Source organism: Ptychodera flava, chromosome 3, assembly GCF_041260155.1.
Source record: "Ptychodera flava strain L36383 chromosome 3, AS_Pfla_20210202, whole genome shotgun sequence".
In the NCBI taxonomy this organism is placed as follows: Eukaryota; Metazoa; Hemichordata; class Enteropneusta; family Ptychoderidae; genus Ptychodera; species Ptychodera flava.
Window position 1 is genome coordinate 9,054,377 of NC_091930.1, and position 26,018 is coordinate 9,080,394.

At 40.2% G+C, this 26,018-nt stretch overlaps 2 protein-coding genes across 2 annotated transcripts; both read right to left on the reverse strand.

The window, feature by feature from the left end:
- Positions 1 to 6,671: 6,671 nt before the first annotated feature.
- Positions 6,672 to 14,098, reverse strand: LOC139129493 (uncharacterized). Its single transcript, XM_070695126.1, has 5 exons — positions 13,211 to 14,098; positions 10,902 to 12,076; positions 9,939 to 10,032; positions 8,989 to 9,623; positions 6,672 to 8,652 (listed from the first exon to the last, which is right to left on the reverse strand). Exons 1-5 carry the CDS (start codon positions 13,931 to 13,933, stop codon positions 8,622 to 8,624), a joined length of 2,658 nt encoding a protein of 885 aa, XP_070551227.1. The 5' UTR covers positions 13,934 to 14,098; the 3' UTR covers positions 6,672 to 8,621.
- Positions 14,099 to 18,755: 4,657 nt separating this feature from the next.
- On the reverse strand, positions 18,756 to 23,410 carry LOC139129494 (dentin sialophosphoprotein-like). Its single transcript, XM_070695127.1, has 3 exons — positions 22,497 to 23,410; positions 20,091 to 20,184; positions 18,756 to 19,211 (listed from the first exon to the last, which is right to left on the reverse strand). Exons 1-3 carry the CDS (start codon positions 23,408 to 23,410, stop codon positions 19,140 to 19,142), a joined length of 1,080 nt encoding a protein of 359 aa, XP_070551228.1. The 3' UTR covers positions 18,756 to 19,139.
- Positions 23,411 to 26,018: the final 2,608 nt, after the last annotated feature.

Consider the following 26,018-nt stretch of genomic DNA (forward strand, 5'->3'; position numbering starts at 1 on the left):
CAATGTCATTGAAGTGTAAACTTTTAAGCATGGTCGACAACGCTATCCCATTGACACTTTGCTCACTGATATGCAGAGGACGCTCTCCGGCACAATATCTCTGAAGTAAAGCAAGCTCACCAGACCAGAGTGGACCTGAATGGAAGATAAAAGCAACATTGCTCATTATTGTATATTATATTACCATGCCCCGCCTGTCGCATTTTGATTGGGCGAGCTGAACGACGTGACTGACCACAAATACACAGTAATGGTTTGTTTACATGCCCGTGAATATGAATAATAAGACTAACGACTCAAAGTATCGTAACTTTACGGCTTAAACGTAAATCATAATCAATCACAAAATAAAATGGAGCACATGTAGGTCAAGTTGAGATACTTTTTTCTGAAAACATCTCCGGATTTGCCAATTTTTTACAGCGCGCGTGACAGTGCGTTGCGTATGCTCAGTTTCTGGGGCCCAGTTGTCGTTCGCTCCTGAAATTTTCGGACATTTTGACGGTTTTCTTGGGTTCGCTGATAATATAATGGAAATAACAGACTCCGCTCTGACCGGGCTGACCTCGCCCGTTAATTTTTGGCTTTCCCCTCGCCCTTGCCCACAAATAAACGTTAATGGTCAGCGCGTCGCCCGTTATTTATATCATAATAGTACCTAAGGTTGTGTGAGAAGTAACTATGTATTTAACGCGGATATATGACACAGGACATGTAAATACTGACATTAATGAACACTCATGTAACGTCACTTTTAGAAATTGCGCAGTACTGTCTGTCTCAATGTATTTTGATGGCGATAGGGTCTGACAAATTTACCAATGAACAGGGAAATTCGAACTCTTCCAAAAAAATAAAAGATCAAAATTTGATCAAGCTACAAGGTCTCTTCTCGACAAAATAATGATACTGATATCAATGTCAACGAGCTTTGCATACCTGGTTCAAATACTGCACATCGAGCAACAAAATGACGTCATCATCTCTCTTAATACGCATACTTCATCATTTTTTTATTATCGTACTGAAAGATTATAATATTTTATTCTTGCTTGTTAATTTACATTTGCATTGCATTTGTAGCTGTAAACATAAAGTACGAAAATATAGACATTCCCATACACACTATGAGTCATGATAAATATCAGTAGATATTATATTCGTATTTAATTTAATGTAGTTAATGAAACTGCAAGTTTGTCATGATATGATTACTCTTAGTTCGTAAGTACAAAATAATTGATAAGATATTGATTTGTTTCATTTGAAAGGTTTGATTGGTTTGATTTGGGATATTATTTCTTGTAGATTTGAACTTTTGGCAGCCAAATATGAAGTATATATCATTATCAACACTATGTTGACAGCGGATACAGTATTAACACACTGCATCCTTTTGCTAGATCGTGGTGCTTATGCAAACTTTGATAATAATATGCCCCTATCATCTCTTTACCGCTTTAAGTATGGTTGTGAATTAACATGTTTACTTTGCCGAGGGGTACATTAATAATTTTCTGTTATGATTAGTCATATACTGCCAGAAGACTTTACATATATATATATATATATATATATATATATATATATATATATATATATATATATATTATATATAATATATATATATATAATAAAACTATAAAACTAATTGCCAAATCAGGGATAGAATACAATATATATATATATATATATATATATATATATATATATATATATATATATAATAAAATAATAAAACTATAAAACTAATTGCCAAATCAGGGATAGAATACAAAATATATATATATATATATATATATATATATATATATATATATATATATATATATATATATATATATATATATATATATATATTATGCTTCATTGATCTTACTAAAAAAGACGATCCCGGTCGACCACTAGTTGACACACTTCACCTGAATTCCAACACTGAGTAATGTAAAGATAAAATAACGTGCAAATAACACCTATTATTATACACCTACATCCGTAACCTATGGGAGTTTGACCGTCCAATAACTTTCCGTATTTTGTATAGTACGGGAGACGCGCGACGCGCCTGTTTGACCTTTGACCTAGCGATTATCGGATGTAAACAAACTACTTTACGGTGAGTTATAGACATAATAACAACTTCCACCAAAATGTATTCGTAGTATAAGGTTTAAAACACGCTAAACACAAAACTGAGTCTAAATGCAATTGATTTTTATTTTAAAAAACTATTTAAATTGAAAACATTCAGCGAAGTTTGCTTGTTCTGCACTGGAAATTAATTGGCTTCCTGCCAACGCAAGGGCGCGCGTGCCGCATCCCTCAAAATTACCATAGAATTAGTTTATACGGACGATTAATGGAGGGAGGTGTATAATAATAGGGTTATACACAAAATACGGCCCTGTATGGACTCGGGCTCAGTGAGTGACGTATTGGACTCGCCTTCGGCTCGTCCAATACGTCACTCACTGAGCCCTCGTCCATACAGGGCCGTATTTTGTGAATAACCCTATAATAATAAAACAGCGTCAGTGTAGACAGCCAGGTGTTTCACAGATTCGCTTTCGTCAAGTCAAAAAAAATTTCAATATTCACGTCATTCTGTTAGTGATTTCTAGACAGCTATAGATATCTAGATCATGTATTTTGGACAAAAGTTGTCAGACAACTTTAATCTAAGCAGTTCATAAATGTCCGTCTGTTTACACTTGAGATTTTACAAACATTTCATGGACCACGAAAGGGGCTTTGCAAAGAGGCATGTTTCAATTGATTGACAGAGATATTCAACAAAACAACTATGTGACTGGGGCCGGATTTTCACGATTTCTACTCTCAACACCATATACTCGGTATAAGACACAACATAAAACCTGAAAACATCTTCAATTTATGCCTGGAGACTCTCAATACGTGGTTGACATATTAGGACTGCCGTTTAGAATTCGAATTGGGTCAAATTTCGACTCAAAGTTACATACAGTATTGTCAGGAGGTTGCCTTGGTGCAACTGTTTGCAGTTTGCATAATGAGTTTCTTTCCTCTATGACAAAGTGACAAATAACCTTGTGGGTGTTAATATACTTATATGTTGCCGATACTTACTCTGTCCGTGACACGAAGCTCCAACGACAGTTCCGTAACGTCAGAATAACACCATAGCTTATACCGATGAGTTTTCGAAAGCACTAAATGATTTCAGACTAATTTGAATTCACGAACTTTATGCGGAAATATCAAGCGCCTATTTTACCTTCCGCCATTTGTTGCAAGTGCTCCTGGGTACATCATACTGCTTGCTAAGACTTGCTTCGCAAGTGTTTTATTTTAAAACATATCCGCAAACGGTCTGCTTGTGCTTCGATTAATCATTCGCTTCAACGTATTTATTGTTATTAATCTTCATACATTGTGATCTAACTTTTCGAACGACATTAATGATCAGCACTCATTGTTGTGCGAAGGTTAAAGCTTGGTAGGTCATTTGTTTTGTCCCCATGTGAGCCCTTCGACTGTAGTCACATGACCGTTGCGCTACTCTGTTTGGTCAGCCATGCACATAGCAACCAAACACTGCATAGAAAGTGACTTGTATACTTTGTCCTATATCCGTAGCAAGGTCATGCTGAGATATGCACAGCCACTTGTTTGTCCGGTCTGTCAATTGAATCTCTTGTCACACAGAATACCGTATCAGGACAGGTCAGCAGCTATATATTAGTGATGCCATATATAGAAGGGTGGTCAGTGTATGAAGTTTTATCTTCGAAAGCGACAACGATTTATAAATCGTTCAAATACCAAATATTAAAAGTAGTGATCAGACACATTTGAGCTGAGGGCGAAAACTAGTGTAGTGAGAAGAAAATAATAGACTTCCTGTGAAATATTCAAAAAAAACCCCGAGGATATATTATAGATTAATTTACTTTTAGACTTGGAAAACAAAGGTTACGTATTACATACTCAAGCTGTACCGAGGCGATTTCTTTCCCCTTTCAGACAACAGCTTTTTATTCCAATTGGTCCGAGCTGTGCATTTGTGAACTCGCCTTGCAATCGACTCGTAATCCCCGTAACTTTAAATGGGAAATTTGCTTAAACTTCGACAAGGTGATGTGAGCTGATCGACACACAAAGAGTGTTTATTGGGACGAATATTCTGGTGTATAATTGTCCTTTTTTGTTTACAGATTAAATAATTCTTATCTGTGACTACAAATAGCTGACATTGTTGTTTTGAAATGATAACAGATGAGGAATTAAAGGAATTCAACACTAGAAGAAAATTCGAGCTTGAGCTATTTGTCTTCTTTAGGGTGCCAGGGGATAAAGCGAAAAACTCGATGTGTAAATGAAATATTTAGAAAGCTTGCAGAAAAAAAAACAACAGGAGGTCGAGAAATTTAAAGTGAAAGAGGTGCCTGCATCAGGCTGCATAAGGGAATATAAACCATACACAGAACAACATAATTCCTCGTAGTTTAAAATGTGTCGTTCACGCAGGAAGTGAAAGAGTAAATAATATCTTGTGATGTCGCATTATGGTCATTGTGAATTTCTGCTACCGCTCAATTTATGATATTCGTCTTTTTGTCGATTTTTTTTATTCTCTAGCAGAGAAATATGTAAATCTTTCGACATTGTTCCTGTGGAAACACTTCTCCAGAATGTTTTCAAATCTATGTCACTTATCATGTTGCTTACCGTATTTGTTTAACTAAATCCACGTGACAGGTTGGTCTTTTTAACTTTTCGGGACGAGTTAGGATTTCACCGCACCTTGGATAGTGTGACCTTTGACTCAACGTCGTTTACCGTAAACCAATGACCAATACCATGACATCCTTCTTGACAGAAGACCAGCTTTCTTAAAGACGATCTTGGATATCATAACTATCTCTCTATTGTGTAAATTTTGTCTAATGATCTTTTTTCAATACGTTTTAGAAAGAAATTGGCAGTGTTGCATATTTTGTCTTACTTTCCCCATGTATCTATATTTGTATTGTATTTTAGCAATAGCCATTTTCTCCCCTTTGTTCATGCAAGTCATTTCTGCTACCATCCAAAGTACCAAAGTAGCTTTCAGTCTTATTATCCGACTTACCAAACGCTGTTCGTGGATTAGGATATCTCCTCACTTCTCTCTATGCCAACGTTGTACCGTATATTCAACAAACCTTCGTTGCTTTGCTGTCGACTTTAATATCAAGACGGAGACTGATATTAATTGAAAAGCTGACTGTCAAGTTGTACAGTGTAACTCATTTAGGGTTTCTCTTATCCGGGGATTTCTTGAGTAGTTTTGTCAGCCACTGTATTTGAAATTGGCTATTTGCTTTGAAATATCCACTACCTTTTTACCACGATCGATATAATGGAACATACATTATATTTCATCATATATTTTATAACTTCACATTTGCCTCCTTATACGATAATCACAATTTGGTGGCTAGTTCGTGTTTCTCTACACACATGAAATGTCGCCAGGTATGGCACAGTTGTGACGCAGTAAGCGTATACAGTCATTATTGCCCTGCCTTTGTCATTCAAGGTACAAGTTCCAGTAGCTTTATTTTGGTTTGGACACATGCAACTAATTGACGAAGTCACGTGGTCTCTTTGATCTGGGACTTGTGGCTAACGTCAGCATGATAATTCGTAATGCTTTGCAGTGCATCCTTTTGACGCCTAAAAGGTGTGTACCCGTTCTCGGATCGTACAAACACTTACCGACAGTAATAAACCACAATGCAGTGTGTGCCCGGTCTAAGGACATGCATAACAAAGCGTTTGCTTGTTGACAAAACAGTGACAGAACGGCCTTTCAAACTTAAACAAAAATGTCAAATCTAGTCAAAATCTCGTGGTATACCCGTTGCTGAAGTGATTTTTTGCCGTTTTATCATAATATTACATTGAAATTCTTGCAACACAAAGGGATTTTTCACACAGAGCTCGTCGGTGCATGCCTGTTCCAACAGTGCTATGCGAAGATAGCACTGTTATTCTCATCTCTCCACTCATCAAATCGCAGTATATGCCTCAATAACAAACTGGTACGATACAATACTGTACAAAGGGATCTTTTTCTATATTATACCACGCAGCTGAAATTTCCGTGTGAGAATTAGGTCATAGAAATACATAGCGTAGGTATACCTCGGGCGAGGAATAAACGAGAACACGACATATGACCTCAACTGTAGGCCGGGTTACGTATAACATGTGTACTCACCTGGAACCGTGGTGATATTGCAGGCAAATAATTAATGGCGAGGTGTCTGGCTAGACCCACTTATCTATGGGTTAGCCTCAAAATATCACGAGAGTCGTAAATGTAGCTCTGTTACGGATGTAGGAATAATCATGTAATAAATTTTATTTAGAATGAGAGACGCCTAGGGAGATAACAGCAAGATGTTTGCTTAGTCAACGCATCGATGTGGATGTCAAAAACTACGCCTGGGTGAGTAGTCATGACAAAAGAAGCACATGAGGAAGAAAGTTACGAGACGGTTACGAGGGAGCCACTGGTCATCCATGCTATGGGTCTCTCACCTATTTCTTGCAAAAGAACTTGCAACTCAACATTCTATGTGTGCTTCTTGTTTACACAACGGTTGACATTTATTACCTGTGATAAAACATTGTGTACTCTGTATGTTGATGTGTATTTTTAATGATATTATTTATGTATACTCCATGAAAGCAAGAAATGCATGGCCTTTCAAGCCAGGAATCGGCACATAAAATGACTCAATTTATGTATTAATTTAAAAATTAATAAAATATATGAACAAGTTCAAAGTATGTAATACAAGTATGTATGTATGTATGTATGTATGTATGTATGTATGTATGTATGTATGTAATATAATAGGACAAATTACTTACAATATAATTTCACATTCAGTATTGTCACCTTAATTGCATTATTATTTAACACAGCAGATTGCACGGTTTGATATCATGGATATTCTGACTAAATCTTAAGGTTAATAAAGTCAATACATTTTTTAAATCCTAGTTTTACGTCAAGTGTTCTTGTCATGGTGAAATTCTAAAGGCGTCGGCAATATTGAAATGATCTTACTTTACTGTTTTCTCAGAAGCTGGATTCTGTAGAATCGTCAGCTATCGTATCTACTGTTCAAAGACTGGCATCGCAACAAAATTGTATTATTAGCCCTAAGGCTGACACTTCGTCTTTGCCAACTGGTGGAACTACTTCTCCTTGCTGTGCATTGTCCGTTGAACTGCTGAAACTTTGCTCTTCAATAAAGAAGAGTGATTTTCTTGGAACTAATTTTTATGATAGTGTACTCGATTTTGTGGGTAGTGTGACAGTGAAAATATCAACGTGCTCACGGAACGTCCTTTCATTTTATCCACGAGGTTTTAATACTGTGTCATTCTTTTCCACAAAGAGAGGCAAGTGTAGAGTTTCAGGCACTTTTGATACATAGAGTGAATTTCTGTCATTGTCAAAAAACATTCACTTCATTGTTTTCTAGCATTGAGACGCATCTAGAGATATCACCATTGTCACCACTACCTCAGTACAACAACTATTAATAATAACATCCTCCTCCTCATCATCATCGTCATCATAGAACTTTTTGACATCTCCCACCTCGTCTACTCTGACGTCATCTATCTGGGAGGAGATACTGCCATTGTCCTTCTCATTATTTATCCTTTGAACCCCTTGCAGTTATCTATTTTAAGTTTTCGTCGTTCTTTCCCGGCATGTCATCTCCTTGGGGCATTTCCTCTACAAGGAAATTTATTCAACTGTCATTGTCATCACCACCACCACCACCACCACCACCTCCTCCACCACCACCACCACCACCATCAGTAGCTTCATCACTAATGTCGAAATCATCTGTGCTTGCTGAAGGACCAGCTTCAGTATGATGATGGGAGCTACTTGAACCTCTAGAAGTGTTGTCACCGAATACAGACAGGTCGCTGTTCTCTATACGAGCTTGCGACTGTGGTGGGCTTGATGTTGGTTGCGTGATGATTGGACTGTCGACGTCTATCTTGTCCTTATCTGTGATAAGATTCGATTGGCGACTTTCGTCCTTTTGATCATCACCCTCGCCAGGGGAAGACTCACTGACTACTTTGGTATCTGGACTTTCGAAATTGTTGTTTTTCTCCTCTTGCAATCGTTTGCTTACCGGAACTTGAGTTACGTGAGACCCATCCTTGATAGGTCATTTCCTCTTTTGTTATCATCACCACCATTACCACCACCACCGTCATCGTCGTCGTTGTCGTAATCGTCGTCGTCGCCCTCTTCAGCTGTCAATTCACCCGACGGCGAGGCATCATCGGTATCTTCCATATTTTCGTTTTCACTAACATGTTTGTCTTCCTCCGCAGGCTTTTCCAGGCTTTCTTCGTCATGGTTAACCTCCGGGTTGTTTCCAACATTAACATTAACACCATCATCGCCAGTAAAAGTGTCGTCTGCACCTGTGTCGTCTCCAGTGATGATCCAGGTGGTGGCGTTCTTTCTGTTTCATGCCGGCTGGTTACGCCATCTCCCCCACTGCCTTCTCCTCCCCCTTCACAAGTTTCCACTCTGATGACGTTGTCTATATGACTTCCATCTGCCTCCATTGTATCCTGGAAGTTGGAAACATTGACATGGTATTCATCATCCTTTTAAAAAACATGGATATATTACTATCTCGCACATCTATATATAGTAAAATTTCATGACGCAAAGGCGTATCTTTTTGCTCTCGTTCCATCAGCCTGTTCGTCTGCCTGTCTGCTATATATGATAATCCCTTAAAATGGTGCTTGCTTATAGGCACAGACGCGGAAGAAATTATATAATCGATATTTTGCTCTGTGTAAGGAACACTCTAGTGAACAGATCGCTGCAGAGGACAAAATATTTCGCACACATGTTATGGGAAAAAATTAAGCAACGACAATTTAGCAAGTCTGATGTACCTTGTCTTTACCTGTGATAACACTCGATGGGTGACTTTCGCCCTTTTGACCATCATCCTCGCCCGGGAAGACTCACTGACTACTTTGGTATCTGGACTTTCGAAATTGTTGTTTTTCTCCTCTTGCAATCGTTTGCTTACCGGAACTTGAGACACGTTGGAACCATCCTTGGGTTGGTCATTCCCGTTTTCGTTACCATCATCACCAGCAGCACTAGCAACACCTACACGATCATCATCATCGTCGTCATCATCATCATCATCGTCATCGTCGTCGTCGTCGTCGTCGATATTTTCTCCCTCATCTGGTGTAAATTCACCCGACCGCAAAACATCACCGATATCTTCCATATTTCCATTTTCATTAGTGTTTTTGTCTTCCTCAGCAGGCTTTTCCAGGCTTTCTTCATCTTCCTTAACCTCCGTGCTGTTTCCACCATTAGCATGAACATCGTAATCGCCAGTCGCAGTGCCGTCTTCGCCTTCTGTCGCATCCACTGATGATCCAGGTGATGGCGCTCTTTCTGTTTCATGATGGCTGGTTACGCTATCGCCCTCACTATCATCTTTTCCTCCGTCACAAGGTTCCAATCTGATGACGTTGTTTACATAACCTTCATCAGCCTCTATTGTTTCCTAGAAGTTGAAAACATTGACATGGTATTCATCATCCTTTTAAAAAACATGGATATATTACTATCTCGCACATCTATATATAGTAAAATTTCATGACGCAAAGGCGTATCTTTTTGCTCTCGTTCCATCTGTCTTTTTGCTACTTGTTTGTAATACTACTATCTTATAGAATGCAGTCGAGGAAGAAATTATCGAATCGATCCCTCGCTCTGTATAAACATCACTCTAGCGTAAAGAGTGGACAAAATATTCAGCACACATGTTATGGGAGAAAAATTAAGCAACTACAGTTGATTTTGAGCAAGTCCAACATACCTTGTCAGGATCTATCTCCCACGACCCGTCGACAACATACTTGTACTGATGTTCTCCGGGTTGCAGCACCTGTTTTAGAGTGTAACACCCAGACCTGCAAAAAAGAACACCGGTATCCATTGATTGATATATGGATTGATTAACTGATTGATGGACGGATGGATTTGAACGTTTTCACTGCCAAAACTGAACAGAGTTCAACATACAGCATTACAATTTGAAAGACAATCAATAATAAGACACTGCTAAATAATATATTTAGTTAAACTTCAGAATCTTAGAATGAAACATATTATAATGATACCGTGATTAAACTTGGATTTTGCCTCGTCCTCATTCTGGTGAAAGGTTGATGTCATTTCAGCATGACGTCTACGTGTAGAGAAACAGGACACGCTTTCATCGTTTCCCCGGGGCAGAGAACAAGCGCCTTTGTAATTGAGTCACTTTCTTTTCTTTGGTATGTTAATGAAGTAAGAGATTGTGTTTCAAAGGAAATGGAGAGAAACCATTATTATGTCCCGTCTAAGGTAGTATCATTCCTTACTAGTTTGGCTATGAACTGTACACGGTGCAATGTCAGGTAAAATGAAGCGAATCTGAATTTAAATTCCAGGTTCACGTCAAACACTTGCCTGTGAACTTTTGATTCTTTTTCACCATAAATGGCGAGTTTTAAGTCAGAATATTCGTTTGATTCAAACACCAAAATAAGCGAATCAGGCGATAATAATCGACGCAATATTTCTTGTACTCTTAATGCTGTGTCACAGAGGGCTTTTAATATTACTGAAATGAGAAAAGCTTCCTTTTAGTGTTAATCTTGTAATCTTTGAGGATTATGATAACCTGTATTACATAAAACCTCTGATAAATTTTCAGACTTGCACGTCGATATTGGTTTCAAGCTACGAGTGCTAGTGCACACTGTTAGACTTTATGAACATATTTTAGAGCGCTTACTGTTCATCATGTGTCATCGGAACCTGTTCCCATCCAGTGAACGTTCCCGCCATACATACATCTGTGCCGCCGCGATGCCATACAAAGCGGGTGGTGATGCTAGAGTTTCTGGGGTCTCCCATGCTGACCTCCGCTTCTGTGTCTGAAATATGTGTATTGTCTCCGTGTACATCTTCATATTGGCCTTGATTCTGATCGCTGCAAATGTCAGGTTCTGCCGTCTGTGTCAATCTTTCTGACCCTCCTCCGTGCGCGTCTTTCCTTGGGAGATCTTCGCTGGTATCTCCACAGCTATCGTCGACTCCGGTATTCCCAGTGACTGCAGCTGTGGTTGGTGCGCGCTCTTCGGATGCATATGCCGAATTGGTTTCACTTCCAGTGTTTTCATTTGACCCGTCCTCAGTCTTTCGCAGACCCGTGGCCGAAACCTGCCCTTGAGTCTCGGTATTTTTTCCACACATATCTTGAGGCGTTTCCTCGTCATGACGATTGAATCCGCTGTCATATTCATCGCCCTCATTGTCATTAACCTCGATATCAGAGTCATTTTCGTTGTCTCCCTCTTCGGTCTGGGAAGAAAATCGTTCCTGCTCGATACCAAAAACAGTTTTGTGCGCGGCGTCACTCAGTTGCTCCTTGCGTTCTGAGGCTGTTTCAGTGTCATCTGTTTGGGCGTGCGTATCACGTTTACTCAGTGCTGGAGCAGTTGGGTCGTAGCCCGTCTGCGTTTCACAGTCTCTACTTTTAATGGTGATCGTTGTCACTTTGTCAGTTTGCCAACCAAACTGAGCCACATCAGCCTGCGCGGCCGGGTCGGTTTGCAACCCAATGTGGGCTGTGGTTGTTTGTTTGCTAGTTGTTTGACCGGGATGGCCGTCTAACATGCAATCGGTTTGCGAACCAGTTTCCACCATTTCTACCACCACAGTTGGCCTTGATAGTGGACCTCCATCGTCGACCCCGATATTCGAGTCATCTTCATCACTATATCCAGCCTGTTGATGTTCTTCTGCTTGTATTTGGTCCTGGTTTACATCAATGCTTTGGTGGTAGCACCTCGGTGTATATCTCACTCCATCGAATGTACTTCGTTCATTGGAGAAGTGATACTGATAGGCTTCCACTAAGTACATATTGAATAATTCCTGGAACTGGTGATACAGTGTGCAGCTCATCTGTTAGAAGCAAGAAACGTTCATAAAACATTAACTGTTAGTTGAGTAAAGTAAAAAGAAGAGCATTATGCCACTGTCATTTTCCTTGACAAATCTAATAATGTGAATTGCACGAGTATGTGCAGTTATTGGCATTGGTTGCACATAATGTAAATATGATGTCTGTAAATATGATGTCAATAATCAGAAATATTAAGTGAAAGGATACATTTACATGGAAATTCTGAAGTGTTGTTAATATTTCATATCGGCAAGGAAAGCACTGTCAATTGTTAGAAATATTTGAATATATACGTGTACATATTCTGTTTTTTTTAACATTAATGCAATCGACATTTAATACGTATATCAACATACATAGATACATGGATACATAGATACATACAGTTACACATCTACATACTATTACATACATACATACATAGATACATAAATAGATACATAGATACATACATAGATACATACATAGATACATACATAGATACATACATAGATACATACATACATACATACATACATACATACATACATACATACATACATACATACATACATACATACATACATACATACATACATACATACATAAATACATGATTTGAATATCCTATGTAGCTATATCACAGGGCCGTATACGGGGTGCGCCGGGCGCTTGTGTTACACAAGACTTCTGGATCACAGCTTGCACCAAGCTTTTTTAAGCTCTAGAATGTGTTTGAATTTAGTTTCTTTTAAATATGCCTAGACATAATTTAGTCCAGATAAAAGTAACTAGAAGCATTTTAATCTAAAATAGTCCACGTCCACCGTTGAACACTCTTTTCGCTTTAATTTCCTAGTACGATGCTAACCATTTTCTGGAAGTTGGTGACGAAATAAAAGTTAAAGAAAATGAAAGTAAAATACTGTGTTCTACGAAACGCAAATGTGCTTTTGCGAAAACTGACCATTTTCTGTGTGTTGCTGAAAATCGCACGTCACAGCTCGACGAATGATGTTTTAAGCCAAGTCATCGGAATCATTCACTCAACGTCAAGAACGAAACCTCAACATTTCAGTACCATGAATGCAATTGAATATTCCAAAGAACTTAATTGTATTTGTGCAAGAGAAGACATTACTAGTTCCACCTACCTGAATCTCTGCAAGTTCACCGGGTGTCATCAACGGGAAACGGACAAATTCAATGTACTGCGGGAATTTCTCGACCTCCCTAGGGTTGGAGACGAACCATTTCTCCACTGCACGGTAGAAGCTGTACTCGCTCTCCACTCTCACGTCCGGCGACTCTGCAAGTTTCTGCACGTCATCAAGCTCGAGTTTAAGAAATTCATCAGTCTGCGCCAGATCGTCGAAGTTGGCCTCGAACCGGTCGAAAATCCTGGACCGGATCCAAAGCAGCGCGTCCTGAGATCGCACCAGGTCGTGCAGATACCAATTGACGCACGTTGCGATGCCGAGACGCTCGTCAGCGAGGCAGCCTTCCGCGAACTGTCGGCTCTCGTCACGCAGCAGCTCGACTTCAAACTCCTCGGACAGGGCTAGGACTGGCAGAATATTCTCGACGGTCAGAGAAATCTCCCCCGTGTAAAAGTAGTGCACGAAATCACCGAAATTTTCCGAGCACTCTGGGTGTAGATTAGCCTTGGCGACAAAATGGAAGAAATCGTCCCCTTCTTCGGCATATTCGGGGTTGAAGAGCTGTTTGAATTTCTCGCTGTTCTGGCTGAGAACAAATTTATGGAGGCGAAGTTCGGTATCACCTATGACCACGCATAGGTCACTCCAGGTAGGCCGATTCAGCAGTTCAGTTACTGCCTGCGTTAAGATGTGAGGATGAGACACCCTGCTTTCCATCGTTTTTTTGCGGGGTAGAAGCGCTGGCCGCAGACGGACGAACAACCCAGACCGACTGAATCAAAATTTCTGGCCACAACTTCTTTACTTGTTGCACTAGAAAGAGGAACAATTACACGACGCCTCCCGTACTCATCGCGTCGTTCCGCTACGATTGCGTCCGCTGCCGTCACGTGAACATTGTCACCCAATCAACGTACAAACTCGAGCACAAGCGGAAACTCGATCGTATGAGAAGGCAGGAGAAGGCCACTGGTTATCGTAATAGGAATGCAAATACAGTAGTTTCAACACGAACACGTTCAGTGATCGCCATAGGATTCTAGGAATTAGCGGCAAAATAAAACGAAAACCTGGTACTATTACCATGTAATGGATAACATATTACTTCATATGCTGCCGTGTGACTGCAAACAAAACAAGCGATGAGTGACCGTTTCCCATTCAGTAACTTACCATGCAATGGCGCCCGTAAAGTTGCATTATGTTCACTCTATGGAGTCTCTTTCACTTTGAGACGTGCGTGTACGTGCAAGGCGCGTATTTTGCCGTTTTTCCCACCAAAACTTTAGTGCAACATTTCATTAAAAAATTCAGAAATTTTTCTGTAATTGTTTGATAATTTTGGACCAAATGGAATCACATTTCCTTGGCTACAGTTCTTTGTCAAAATTTTGGCAAACATCTGAAAAAAAAATTGACTGAGATATATTCTGTAAAGGTGACAAAATTGAATTTGGAGCTCAAAGGGTTCATACCAATACCAATACTAATGCAGCAAAGTTATCAACATATTTATACTCCGTCGTATACCAGATTGCTCCGTTGAATATTGGAACAATTGCAACGAGAAGCAAATTAGCCACTTCAAAGTCAGTGCTTGGGGTCAGCACCGTGGAGGTTCTACGACTGGTATTCGACGCCTTTCCCACCTAGTTTTACAGTTCTTGAATAAATTATGATTCATAATGAAACCTGCACACTACCTTCAAATTAATTAATTAATTAATCAAATAATTAAAAATTAACTAATAATTAATTAGTCTGCCGATGTTTGTCCTTTCTTTGTCTCGGTCGATCAGATACACACACACTCTCTCTCTTCTCTCTCTCTCTCTCTCTCTCTCTCTCTCTCTCTCTCTCTCTCTCTCTCTCAGCGGCCAGTCTGCCCAGTCGAGCATACAAAAACACATCGGAGGTGAAGCGTTGTTTTAAAGGCAGCATATCAGTTTTTATTGCATTATTTGCATAAAGGTAGACGCGAGTTGCTCTCCGAGGCTGACCATCTGTACATCGAACAAGATACCAACGAATGAAATATGTTACATATTCCAACACAGTTTGTGCACAGATAAAACCTTTCGAATATTAACCACTTTTATCAGTTATTGACTCCGATCCCGGGATCAGAGGAATCAGCAGATTACGTGGCATGTTCTTGACCCTACCTGGCGCGGTGGTGTGTTTGCTGCAAAACCGTGCATTTATTACATTGTGAAATTGCTCTCAAAAGTAGTCATAGAGGCAATTCAGCATGGAATTCATGATGCTATGATAAGGCGTTAAGAAGTATTCAACGAAACTGGCACGGTTCATGCCAGCGAAAAGCACATTCGTCCAGCTTCAAGTTCAACTGAAGTCCTTCCGGCAATGCAAAGGTCACAGGATGGTCATTCTTTGGTTCAAACAGCTGGTTATTTCTCACATATAAACTGATACGAATAGAATGTTTATATTTGATATCTAAAGCAGGAGCAATTACATCTAGGGTATAATGATCTACTACCTGTTATTGGGATAACCTGTTGGTTCGAGATTAAATAATAATAAAAAAAATAATTCCAGGCAAGGACTCCTGTTGTCATGGTGATGTCGCTAATGCCTCTCATCGTCATCATATGACGCGCGTATCGTATGTTGTTTAAGGTAGTATGTGCCTTGAAAGTGAAAGACTTAAACTTTTGCTCAAACTTTCTTCAATAAAATGTTCAACTATTCCCTAGCCAAATCAAGAATAAAAAATCACGGATCATCGTTCAAAATTTGGCGCCAAAGAAACAAAGTACCAGACATTTACTGATATTTGACATCCAAAATGGCCGCCATCCCTGTGTTAACTCTATGGGTAAAAATACATTTGTCGATATTCGGAAAACTAAGATGGTAATTTTTTTTTTATACTCCATGAGCTTTAAATGAACTCTCACAAGTAGTAGATCAGAAAAGTGCTGACTGATCAAAGTTTGAGCCTGAATATGTGTCCCCGAGGCACATTCTACCGTAAATGTGCAGTGCATCATATGAAGCTGTTTCGATACAGAGTTCTAACCAAAGCAGTCATGCCTCAGACGAAGGTGTGTTTCTTAATACATTTTACAAATGTACCTTCTTTATAATATCGATATAAAAACGCACAATGTTGACAGGCGAGTTAACCTGTTTTGGCACATTTTAAACTATGGGTAATTAAATGGATCGTCCTCGCCCATTTCAACACAAGAACGAGATAACGCTGAAAAAACTAAGCTGTTGCTCAAATCATTATCTCGTGGTTTCCTTAAGGATGTAGGGAGGGACCTTTTTCAACCCTCCATGTTCAATGTTATTATAAAGGTCGCAACAAATACGTATGCAAACAGGAAACGCAGGCAACTCGCCAATCAGCGACGACTTGTGGTCTAAATATATACCCGGAATGCCCGCAGAACCGTAATTTACGAAAGCTTGCAACATCATACAATATCCTTTGCCTCAGAGTTTTTCTTTTAATGTTTTAGGCCTTGTTTTTAAACTATATTGGCATACTCTGTTACAAAAGTTTGAGTCTACGAAAGAGAATGAAATGTTTCGTAAAATTAAGAAAATGTTAAACTAAAAACGGGACTTGCTTGAAAGCAAAAGCCAAAAAAGTTACTTAAATTATATATATATATATATATATATATATATATATATATATATATATATATGAAATAATACAAATACAAAGCTTGCCCTTCAGTATTTCACAAAAGCTACGATTGTTGAATAATAAAACCAAGTTGAACGTCGATGAGATATATAACTATATATCTATTACTATATGTATGTATGTATGTATGTATGTATGTATGTATGTATGTATGTATGTATGTATGTATGTATGTATGTATGTATGTATGTATGTATGTATGTATGTATGTATGTATGTATGTATGTATGTATGTTGTATGTATGTATGTATGTATGTATGTATGTATGTATGTATGTATGTATGTATGTATGTATGTATGTATGTATGTATGTATGTATGTATCATAAATGTATGTATGTATGTTGATAAAATGTATTAAATGTCGATTGCATTCCAAGTTAAAGCAACAGAATATGTACACGTATTCCTAACAAGTTATAATGCTTTCCTTGCTGATATGAAATATCAACATCACTTTAGAATTTCCATGTAAATGTATCATTTCACTTCATATTCCCGAGTATTTACAGTCATCTACACTTAACAAAACAAAGCCATCAGTATTAGACACTGTGTATTGCTCGAGTTTGAAAAATAATGCTTGATAAATTCAATTAAATTTTTAAAAATATTATAAAAGCCATAGCATCACTGACGGAACATCCCTAAGATGTGCCCCCTTAGGTTTGTTACGGTTGCGTTTCTAAGGGTCCCCTAGGACTGCGTTGATTTGTAAAATTGCTCAGTATTGCCCCACTATTCTGCAGTTTCACCGTTCGATTATCAACCTGTCATTATCCCGTACTTTGAGAAAGGACAAGGGCTGGGCTAATGTGCAGCATCTCGGAAGCTGTTATCCAATTGGTTGGCTGCATCTTATCGTTAGCATCGAATTATACACAATAGACTCCCTAAGTTGCTGTGAATAGTGACAATCTACCAATCAGATAAGCCAGCACGTCAGCAGCAAAGAGAGGGTCGAAGAATTGTCTCATTCTGGTTTCTGTAAGACCACAGTCCCTCAGAGGGACTGTGGTAAGACCAATAGACCACCGTGCACGATTTATCCGCTGTTATTTTAGTGTGACCAAGCTAAGCCACATATTGTGAAAAAAAGAGAACGCCTGCACACACTTGTACAACACGAATAAATCTATAAAATGGATGCACTTTACGCATCGTAATTGCGATGCGCACAATAGCCTTTGGGGTATAATATTGTGTTTCTATGTCACGGCATGTTAATGGAAGAAAGTAGTCAATACGCTTTTGTTAGAAGAGAAGGGGGTCAACGCAAGCTTATATTACAGTAATATCCGGGCGAACATGCCTGTTGGTATGTGTATTAATAATTCTGATAGTATGTACCTGAAATTGCATGGGTTTTTTGCCTATCGTTATTCAACGACACACTGATTTGAATATCCCTGGCGTTAATGCTTGTGACCTGATGATAAGCTCACTGCAAATGTGGTCACGTGTGTACAACCGGGGAATAACATACGGTGATCGGTAAAACTTACCGGTGAGGGCGAAATTCAACTGAGAGGAACAATTTCCGATAACATAAATATAAATTGAACAAATGCACTATTGTCAATGCTTTGACTTCAGGGAAAAGAAAAGTAACACACAGTCTTTTAAAAATGCCGATTATATATATATATATATATATATATATATATATATATATATACTAGTATATATAATATATATATATATATATATATATATATATATATATATATATATATATATATATATATAAACCCTCCAACTCTGTGACATTTTTCCTCACTCTCGAACACCACGCATACCTTAGGCAAACTCTGCTGTTTTTGATGACTGAGACAAAGATAAAAAAAATTAAATTATAAAACTTTCCTGTTCGACCTCCCCTATTTTCCCAGGGACGTGTCAACGGGAAACACACAATATATTTGTTGGTGTCATTCACTCCCATCAGCAGGCGCCCTCTCACTGAAATGGGTCATGACACGTTGGTGGCAGACGTTCACTTTTGGATACACAGCGACCCAATTATGAGCAATATCTGAGCCACAACAAACAAGCAGCTCGTTCTATGCCCTCTTCGGCAGAGGAAGGGAGAGCAACTACGGCGGAATGCTTTCTGCTTGCATTGATAATACCAAGCTAACATAGTTGTGTATCGTTAGAATGCGGGTCAATCAGAGGTCACTGGAGGTCGTGCAAACTCTCACGTCTGTTGAACTGCTACTGACTTGCTGGTTCTCAGTCAGTGACTACTTTTCCATTTCTTATACAGATCACATGATTTGGGCCGTAGGGTCCGTGAATGTCCTCCTGAATATAAATAAACAAACAAATAAACAAATTAAATAACTAAATAAATAAAAAATATAATAAAATTTGTTATTCCTCCGAACAGATGAGGTGTGTCTGAACTTGAAGCTATATTTCCACGTATTTTTTTTTCGTTTCGAGCGTTTGAACTTTGTCAATTTCATTGCCAATCAATATATACCGCAAGTAAACATAGCGCACACAACACACAAGCATTGTTGAGACCTTGGCACGGTTTTGAAGCTGATGACGAGGTTAATGGGTGATTGAATGTATGTCAACACAGACGCCTGGTATTGAAAAAGTGCAGCCGACACGTGCACACATGATGATGATAGGGAGAGAGAAACACATTCTGGGTAATTTACATTCTCAGCACGTAGTTCTCTCTCGGTGCAGCAGCAGCGGAGTCATGATACGTTCATTCGAATACTGTCTGAAGGTATGACTCCGTCCGTCAGAGGGCGTGAATAATAATTACGTGCGCATCGCAACCGAAACTCGTCGCGTCCAGGGGGAAAGAGGGTAAGCTCCATTTTGATTTCTGAGAGCAAATTTGAACAAACTTTATACAACCTCCTGATGGCGGTACTGCAGGTTACGCAATGGAAATCGAGTGTACATGTATATGCGTAATACTCACACATCTACCTTGATTGTTAAATGTTTATACGGAGTTCATGCTTAAACAAATAGGTAGCTTTCTGTGTCTAGAAGGAGATCATATCATGAATTTTTACACGGGTATTTCGCATTTTCAATTTGAGGAAGGGGAGGTCAAGGTCAAACACATTTACAATTATTTTGTTTGCCAAAACTTGCGTCCTACTTAGCAAAGGTCACGTTACTGTACCGATATGCCAAATTAAGTTCACTCACCTCGTCGGATTTCAGTCTCCACTGACCATCGACTACGTACTTGTACTGGTGCTCGCCGTCAGACAACTCAAACGTCCCGAGAAAGCACTTCTCGCTGTAGGAACAGAAAGGTACAATGTTTGAATGATGCTCCACAATTACAATAAATACTTATCGCTATAGACGTATGTTATTAGGCTAGTAAATATGAGTGACAAATATGTGTGGTTTAATGAATATAATAATTAGTTTATTATAATATCGGCACAGTTGATCATATTGCTTGAATGGTGATATTTAATTTAAAGAAAAGAGAGAGTAAAATCCGATAGGGATTATTTCTTTATGATAAATCGCACAGTCATGATAAACAAAAGGCGGCGGGACATTTTTATATGAGGCCCTATCTTATTCTTCGGCGGGGGATGGGGGGGGGGCCGGGGGGCTGCACATATCATACCAAAAGAGATCATTAATAGCATATAGTGCCTGCCGCTCTATAGGCTGTCTATGTTAATACCTGTAACGTATAATATTTCAAATCGGCAGATAAAATCGCAGACTGTACGTCTGTTGGCAGATACAGTGAGTAAATACCGCAGTTTATTCACTAAAAAGGATTATCTTAATCGTTCTTATCATGTTACCGATTACGGAGGCTTTTGGTGAGATATAAAAAAGCGCAAATCTATTTGCAATGACATGTGCACATTTTTTTCTTTCCAAACAACCGCGCGCATCGAAGGACACATCGTGCAGTCATGAGCGGACATTGTAATCTAGAGTTCATCTGAGGTAATACGCAGTTTGACAATCAACGACGTAAACTTTTGCTTAAACTGTCCTATGAATATTTTCCCTTTCAAAACAAAGAATTATTATGAAAGAAAGCCTGGGATCGTCGTGCGAAAGCTGCTACAAGATATTTGATGTATACCGACTCTTGAAATTTCAAATGGTCGTCGTCCCTCTGTTAACTTTGTTCGTTTATGTTAATTTTTCAGTTTTCATTAAAAAAACATGAACATTTTATTTCCTTCACGAGTTTTGAAATGAGTCAATAAATGCGGTATTGTAATTTTTTTGAGTCTAAGTATATGTAACCGGGCGCCTTCTACCTTCAAAAGTTCATAGCATTTTCATTACAGCGCGTAGTGTTCAATGTTCACTGCACATGCGCGACCTGTAAGGGATATTGCAACGTCCCCTGAAATAATTCGTTCCTATGCAATAAAAACTAGAGCGGTGAAGTACTTGTCCCCGGTAAACCGACACCAGTAAAAAGTTGAAGAACATGTGACCTTTGATCTCGGCGTCTGTTTGAAACTGCCTGTCGTTTACAAAAAAAATGAAATGGATCTGGCCTAGCAGGTGTTCATGCGCCATAAAAGGTCGATACAGCTAGCTAATCCCCAGGTATTTACCGTTCTTTGTGCATTAGAGATTTTTATAATGGAAATATTTAAGCTTTGGTGACGTGGTGGCAAATAAGGTCAATCGTTGTCGTTTGTGAATGCAAGTCTTCGACGGAATTACAGCCGTCAGGGCTAGTTGGATTTTTAAAGATGATAATATTTTATCTTCCGAATTATTTTGATATCTGTTTATAATAATTTCTTTTAATTTAAATTTCTTGGATACATTGGTAGCAAATCTAGTAACGACATTATATCGAAAACGCAGACTATAACGCAGAGCTGTAGCGTCGACATTATAATGCTAGTGAAACTAAAAGCTGAGGGAAAAGGAGGGACTCAACACAAGGAACCGATGCCAAAGGAGAACAAGACAAAATTATTATATGCTGCCGTTTGTTCTTGATTGTTCAACACCACGGCGGGGCGGGGGGAGCATGGAAATTGCAATGAGTAAAAAACGTGTCAGCAACTAGGGTAAACTTAATTGTTGTGAAACGTCATAACATGTGAATGCAAAGAATACTTTAAAGCGCGTGAAAACAATAAGAGTATGAGCATGTGTTGTATTGTAAACGCCTATAACCTGGTCTTAATTCAGGCTATAACGCCCGTTTTATTTGCTCTCGTAGCCATGTGTTACAGAAAAACACATCACTATGCTGATCCCTCGGCCTACGACCTCGGAGAATAATAGCGATGTATTTCTAGTAATGCACGGCCCTCGGGGTAAGAAACAGGCGCTATAGCCCCCATGACCAGGAAGTATGCATTATATATATATATAGAGAGAGAGAGAGAGAGAGAGAGAGAGAGAGAGAGAGAGAGAGAGAGAGAGAGAGAAAGAGAGAGAGAGATAGATAATGTGTGTGTATGAATATAAGATAGATAGATGGATAGATATGTGTATGAAGTATGTGATATATATATATATATATATATATATATATATATATATATATATATATATATATATATATATATATATATAAGAAAAAGTAACGTGGCCTACTTTTCATCATAGTTCAGCGGGCTTTCCTCCCAAGATGTGAAGTCTCCCGCTATGAACGCGGAATCCCCGCCGTCAGTCCATTTGAATGTCACGTGAGCCACACCAGTGTCGTCGGCGAACACATCACCTTGTGATTTCTCCTCGTCTCGCCCATGCGGTTCATTTTCAAGGTGACTTTCATTTCCAGACTCAGCGACATTGTTGTTGTTCCTCGAGTCGTCTGATATGAGTCGTGTCCCCGCTGACTGTTCGAATTTGACCTTTTCTGGTTTGGATGAGTCCGGTAAAGACTTTTTGTCGCACGACTTCAACTCTGTTACGCACTTGGTCAGCGCGTCGTCGCCTACATCCTCAGACTTTGATCTGTCAGTCCTGATCTCAGCATATTGAGATTCGCCGCGGTAGTCTCGCGAGACCTCAACCTTTGCTTCCTTTTCTGCTTTTTTATCAAAATCATCGTCCTTGACATTCCCTTCAGACGAAAGGTCACCAGCGTCTTGTACAATCAATTCCGCTTTCCTGATATGCTCTTTAAGTATATCTGGAAAGTCAACCTTTGTTTGATTTGTGTCTCTGATTGTGGTTTGTGAAATTGTGTCACCTTTGACAGCCAGCGTGTCTTCAGTTGCTGAATCGTCACCCAGTTGTGACCTCTGACCCTCGTCGTCAAGATCACTGCGGTCATCAGAGTCAGCGTCAGTGTCAGATCGCTGCTCCAAATCGCTGCTTTGGTCAGTACAGTCTTCATCGCCTGTACTATCTCGCTGAGCACGTCCTGTCATCTGACTGTCCTCCGCGGTTTCAGATCTCTCCTCATCAGTGGAGCGTCCGCTACCATGGCAACTGTCGCTGTCTTCCTCGTCTTCCAATTCTTCTATGATGCTGAGGAGGTAGCTTCCCTCGCTCATGCGCATTATCGTATTTGCGGTGACGTTCGAGTCGTTGGGATCGGTGACAACCTGTTGGCGTTCTTGGTCGTATCGGATACCGCAGCTCTGTAGGCTCGGGTTCAGTCCCGGTAGAATTTCATCCGCATAGTAACTAGTACCGAAGTCACTCGGGAGACTTTCTCAGTGTCCGCATCGCCGTCTTCAACCGAGCCACTCTCGGATATTCTTCTGAAAAATGGGGCGCGGTCCGTAATTCCAGCAACTTCCTCGTCTGTGCGACCATTTGCACTGTCGTTGGCTCTCTCCTCGATGAGTGGCAGCTGGGGCTCGTAGCTGCCGTCTTTGAAACCCTTCATTGAAAGGGACGAGAGTCCCCTAGGGTGGGGTTCGACAGCGACTAGGTGGCGCACTTCAGCATCGACACTACTGCCATGCAAGAACGGTATGTTAACCGTACGGACTGCGGGGTCTCTAACCTTTGACACGGGGACACGTTTCGGTAAACGTTTTGAAGTGTTTCCGTTGATAGATCCAGATGAACGGTCGCCTTTTTTCCCGCTACGCCTCGAGGAGAGTGACTCTAAAATTTTCCTTCGAAAGCAATGTTCACAAACTGATGTTGCCTTCGATGCGTTGCTGTTGCCAGGCTCTGTCATCGTCTCCTTATTTGATTTTGTTATTTCCGAAACAATTTCATCGTTCCGCGATTGGTCCATGATTATTGTTGCTTTGTCCGTGTTTAAAATTCTGAAATCGACTTGCATGGTCGAGTTCTCGCGAGAGCTGGTCCCCATGTCTCTGTGTTCTATAACTGTCGTGGGTTCGGTTTCGGTCATTTTGTCCGCTCTACCCACAACGCTAGCGCTAGCTATTTTTGTGATCGCGACAATGCCACCTGGTATTGCGTCACACGTTTCCTCAGCACCTCGTCGGTCATCCGCTCTTTGCCTTTCTGTTGACGATGTAGAAAGAAGGTCGTCGGCTGCTTTGGATGTTGCAAGTTGCCCTGACAGTGCGTCTGACAGTGCGTCAGGCTGTGCTTGGGTCAAGGTCGGGGCGCCATTCTCGATGGACTTTGACGCAAAATCTATACTTTCTAACTTTTGAATGGACAGTTTGCTCATCGCAAGCATTGCCCTCGTGGTCTCGCTCATATTTTGAGGGTGTCCTTTGCGATTGTCTTCCGCTAAATTATTTATTTCAACTCGGCGGTCGACGTCGGTTGGTTGCCGAGCAAGCGAATCGAGCTTTTCAACAATTTCCGAAGGAATATCAACATTTTGTTGTTTGACAATTGTATACTTTTCAATCGTGCCGTCTGGGCGTTTTTCTATCTTTTGGTCCGCATTTAATTTTTCTTCAGATATGTTTGGCGCGCTTTTATTAGCTGCATCGGAAAACATGTCGGTTGCACTTTCGCTCGTTGACTCATCGGGCGCGCAACTCACAATCAGCGACTTGGTGGATTGCTCGTATTTCCCTGCAGTATTAAGTTGATGACCGTGACTGTCCCTGATAAAGGTCGCGCTGTCAGACTTTTCCCTCTCAAATTGGTAATCACCAGTGCTATGATCGTCTGACTCTTGTAGTAATCTGTAATCAGCCGACTGCATGTCCTCGGCAATACGTTTCTGTGACAGAAGTTCCAAGGGGTCTTCCGGTTTTAAATTTGCCGCGTACGTGTCGTCATGTCGTCTGCTCACATCTCCCTCTGACAATCTGACGCCAATATTAATTTCATCGCTTTCTTTTACCTCTTCAGGTTTGTCTTCCGGGACTTCATCTTCGATGTGCGTTTTAGATTTCGTAATCTGTATGTCGGTGGCTTGATCCTGTACTTCGTCAAACACATTTTCACTGCCAAAGGTTGAGTCAAATGGTGTATGGACGGATATGTCAAGCACTCCCTCGATTATACTATTGTCGAAGGCCTTTGTTATTTCAACAGGTCGAGTATCAAGCGGGTCGGCTGTTGTTCTGGATGAAGATGTATATTGTTGCGTTTTGGTCTCTCCATGTCGCGTTGTATTGTCTGAAAACTCTGTTTGTTGTTGATTTTTAGACAAGATTTGTAATGCACTTCTGTCTTCGCCGAGTGCATCACTCGATTGCCGTGCCTCTCGCTCTTCAGCGGGTTGACCGGTCGTTACCTTGCCTTCCGGTTTGCCGACGGCTTCTCGGTTTCGCACGACGCTCTCGCTTTCCGCTGACCCTCGTTCGCCACTCTCATCGGCACGTTCGTATCGCTCGGCGAGACTATTGATGGCGTTGGCCACTGTTACGACACCGCCGGTCTGCCCACTCGCTCTTTCCTCGATAAGCACCTCTTTATCTAGGAGAGACAATTCCGTCTGGGTGTCAGCTGTCCTACAGGAGCCAGTTTTACCTTTCAACAAAGCGGAGCTTTGAAGGCTCGCCCGCCTGCTTTGTTCTTCATCGGCGTCGTTCTGCTGCACGTACTCAGAGCTGTCCACGGACACCGCACGCAGTAAACGCGACGAAGTAAAGACTGGTCGTTCTTCCGATGTAGCTCCAAACGACTTTGCATCGTTGACGCCCTGAGGCTTACGGGGGCTGGCGGGGATATCTGTTTTCGAACAGTCCATCTCTTGCTCGACACGATTTCACCTGG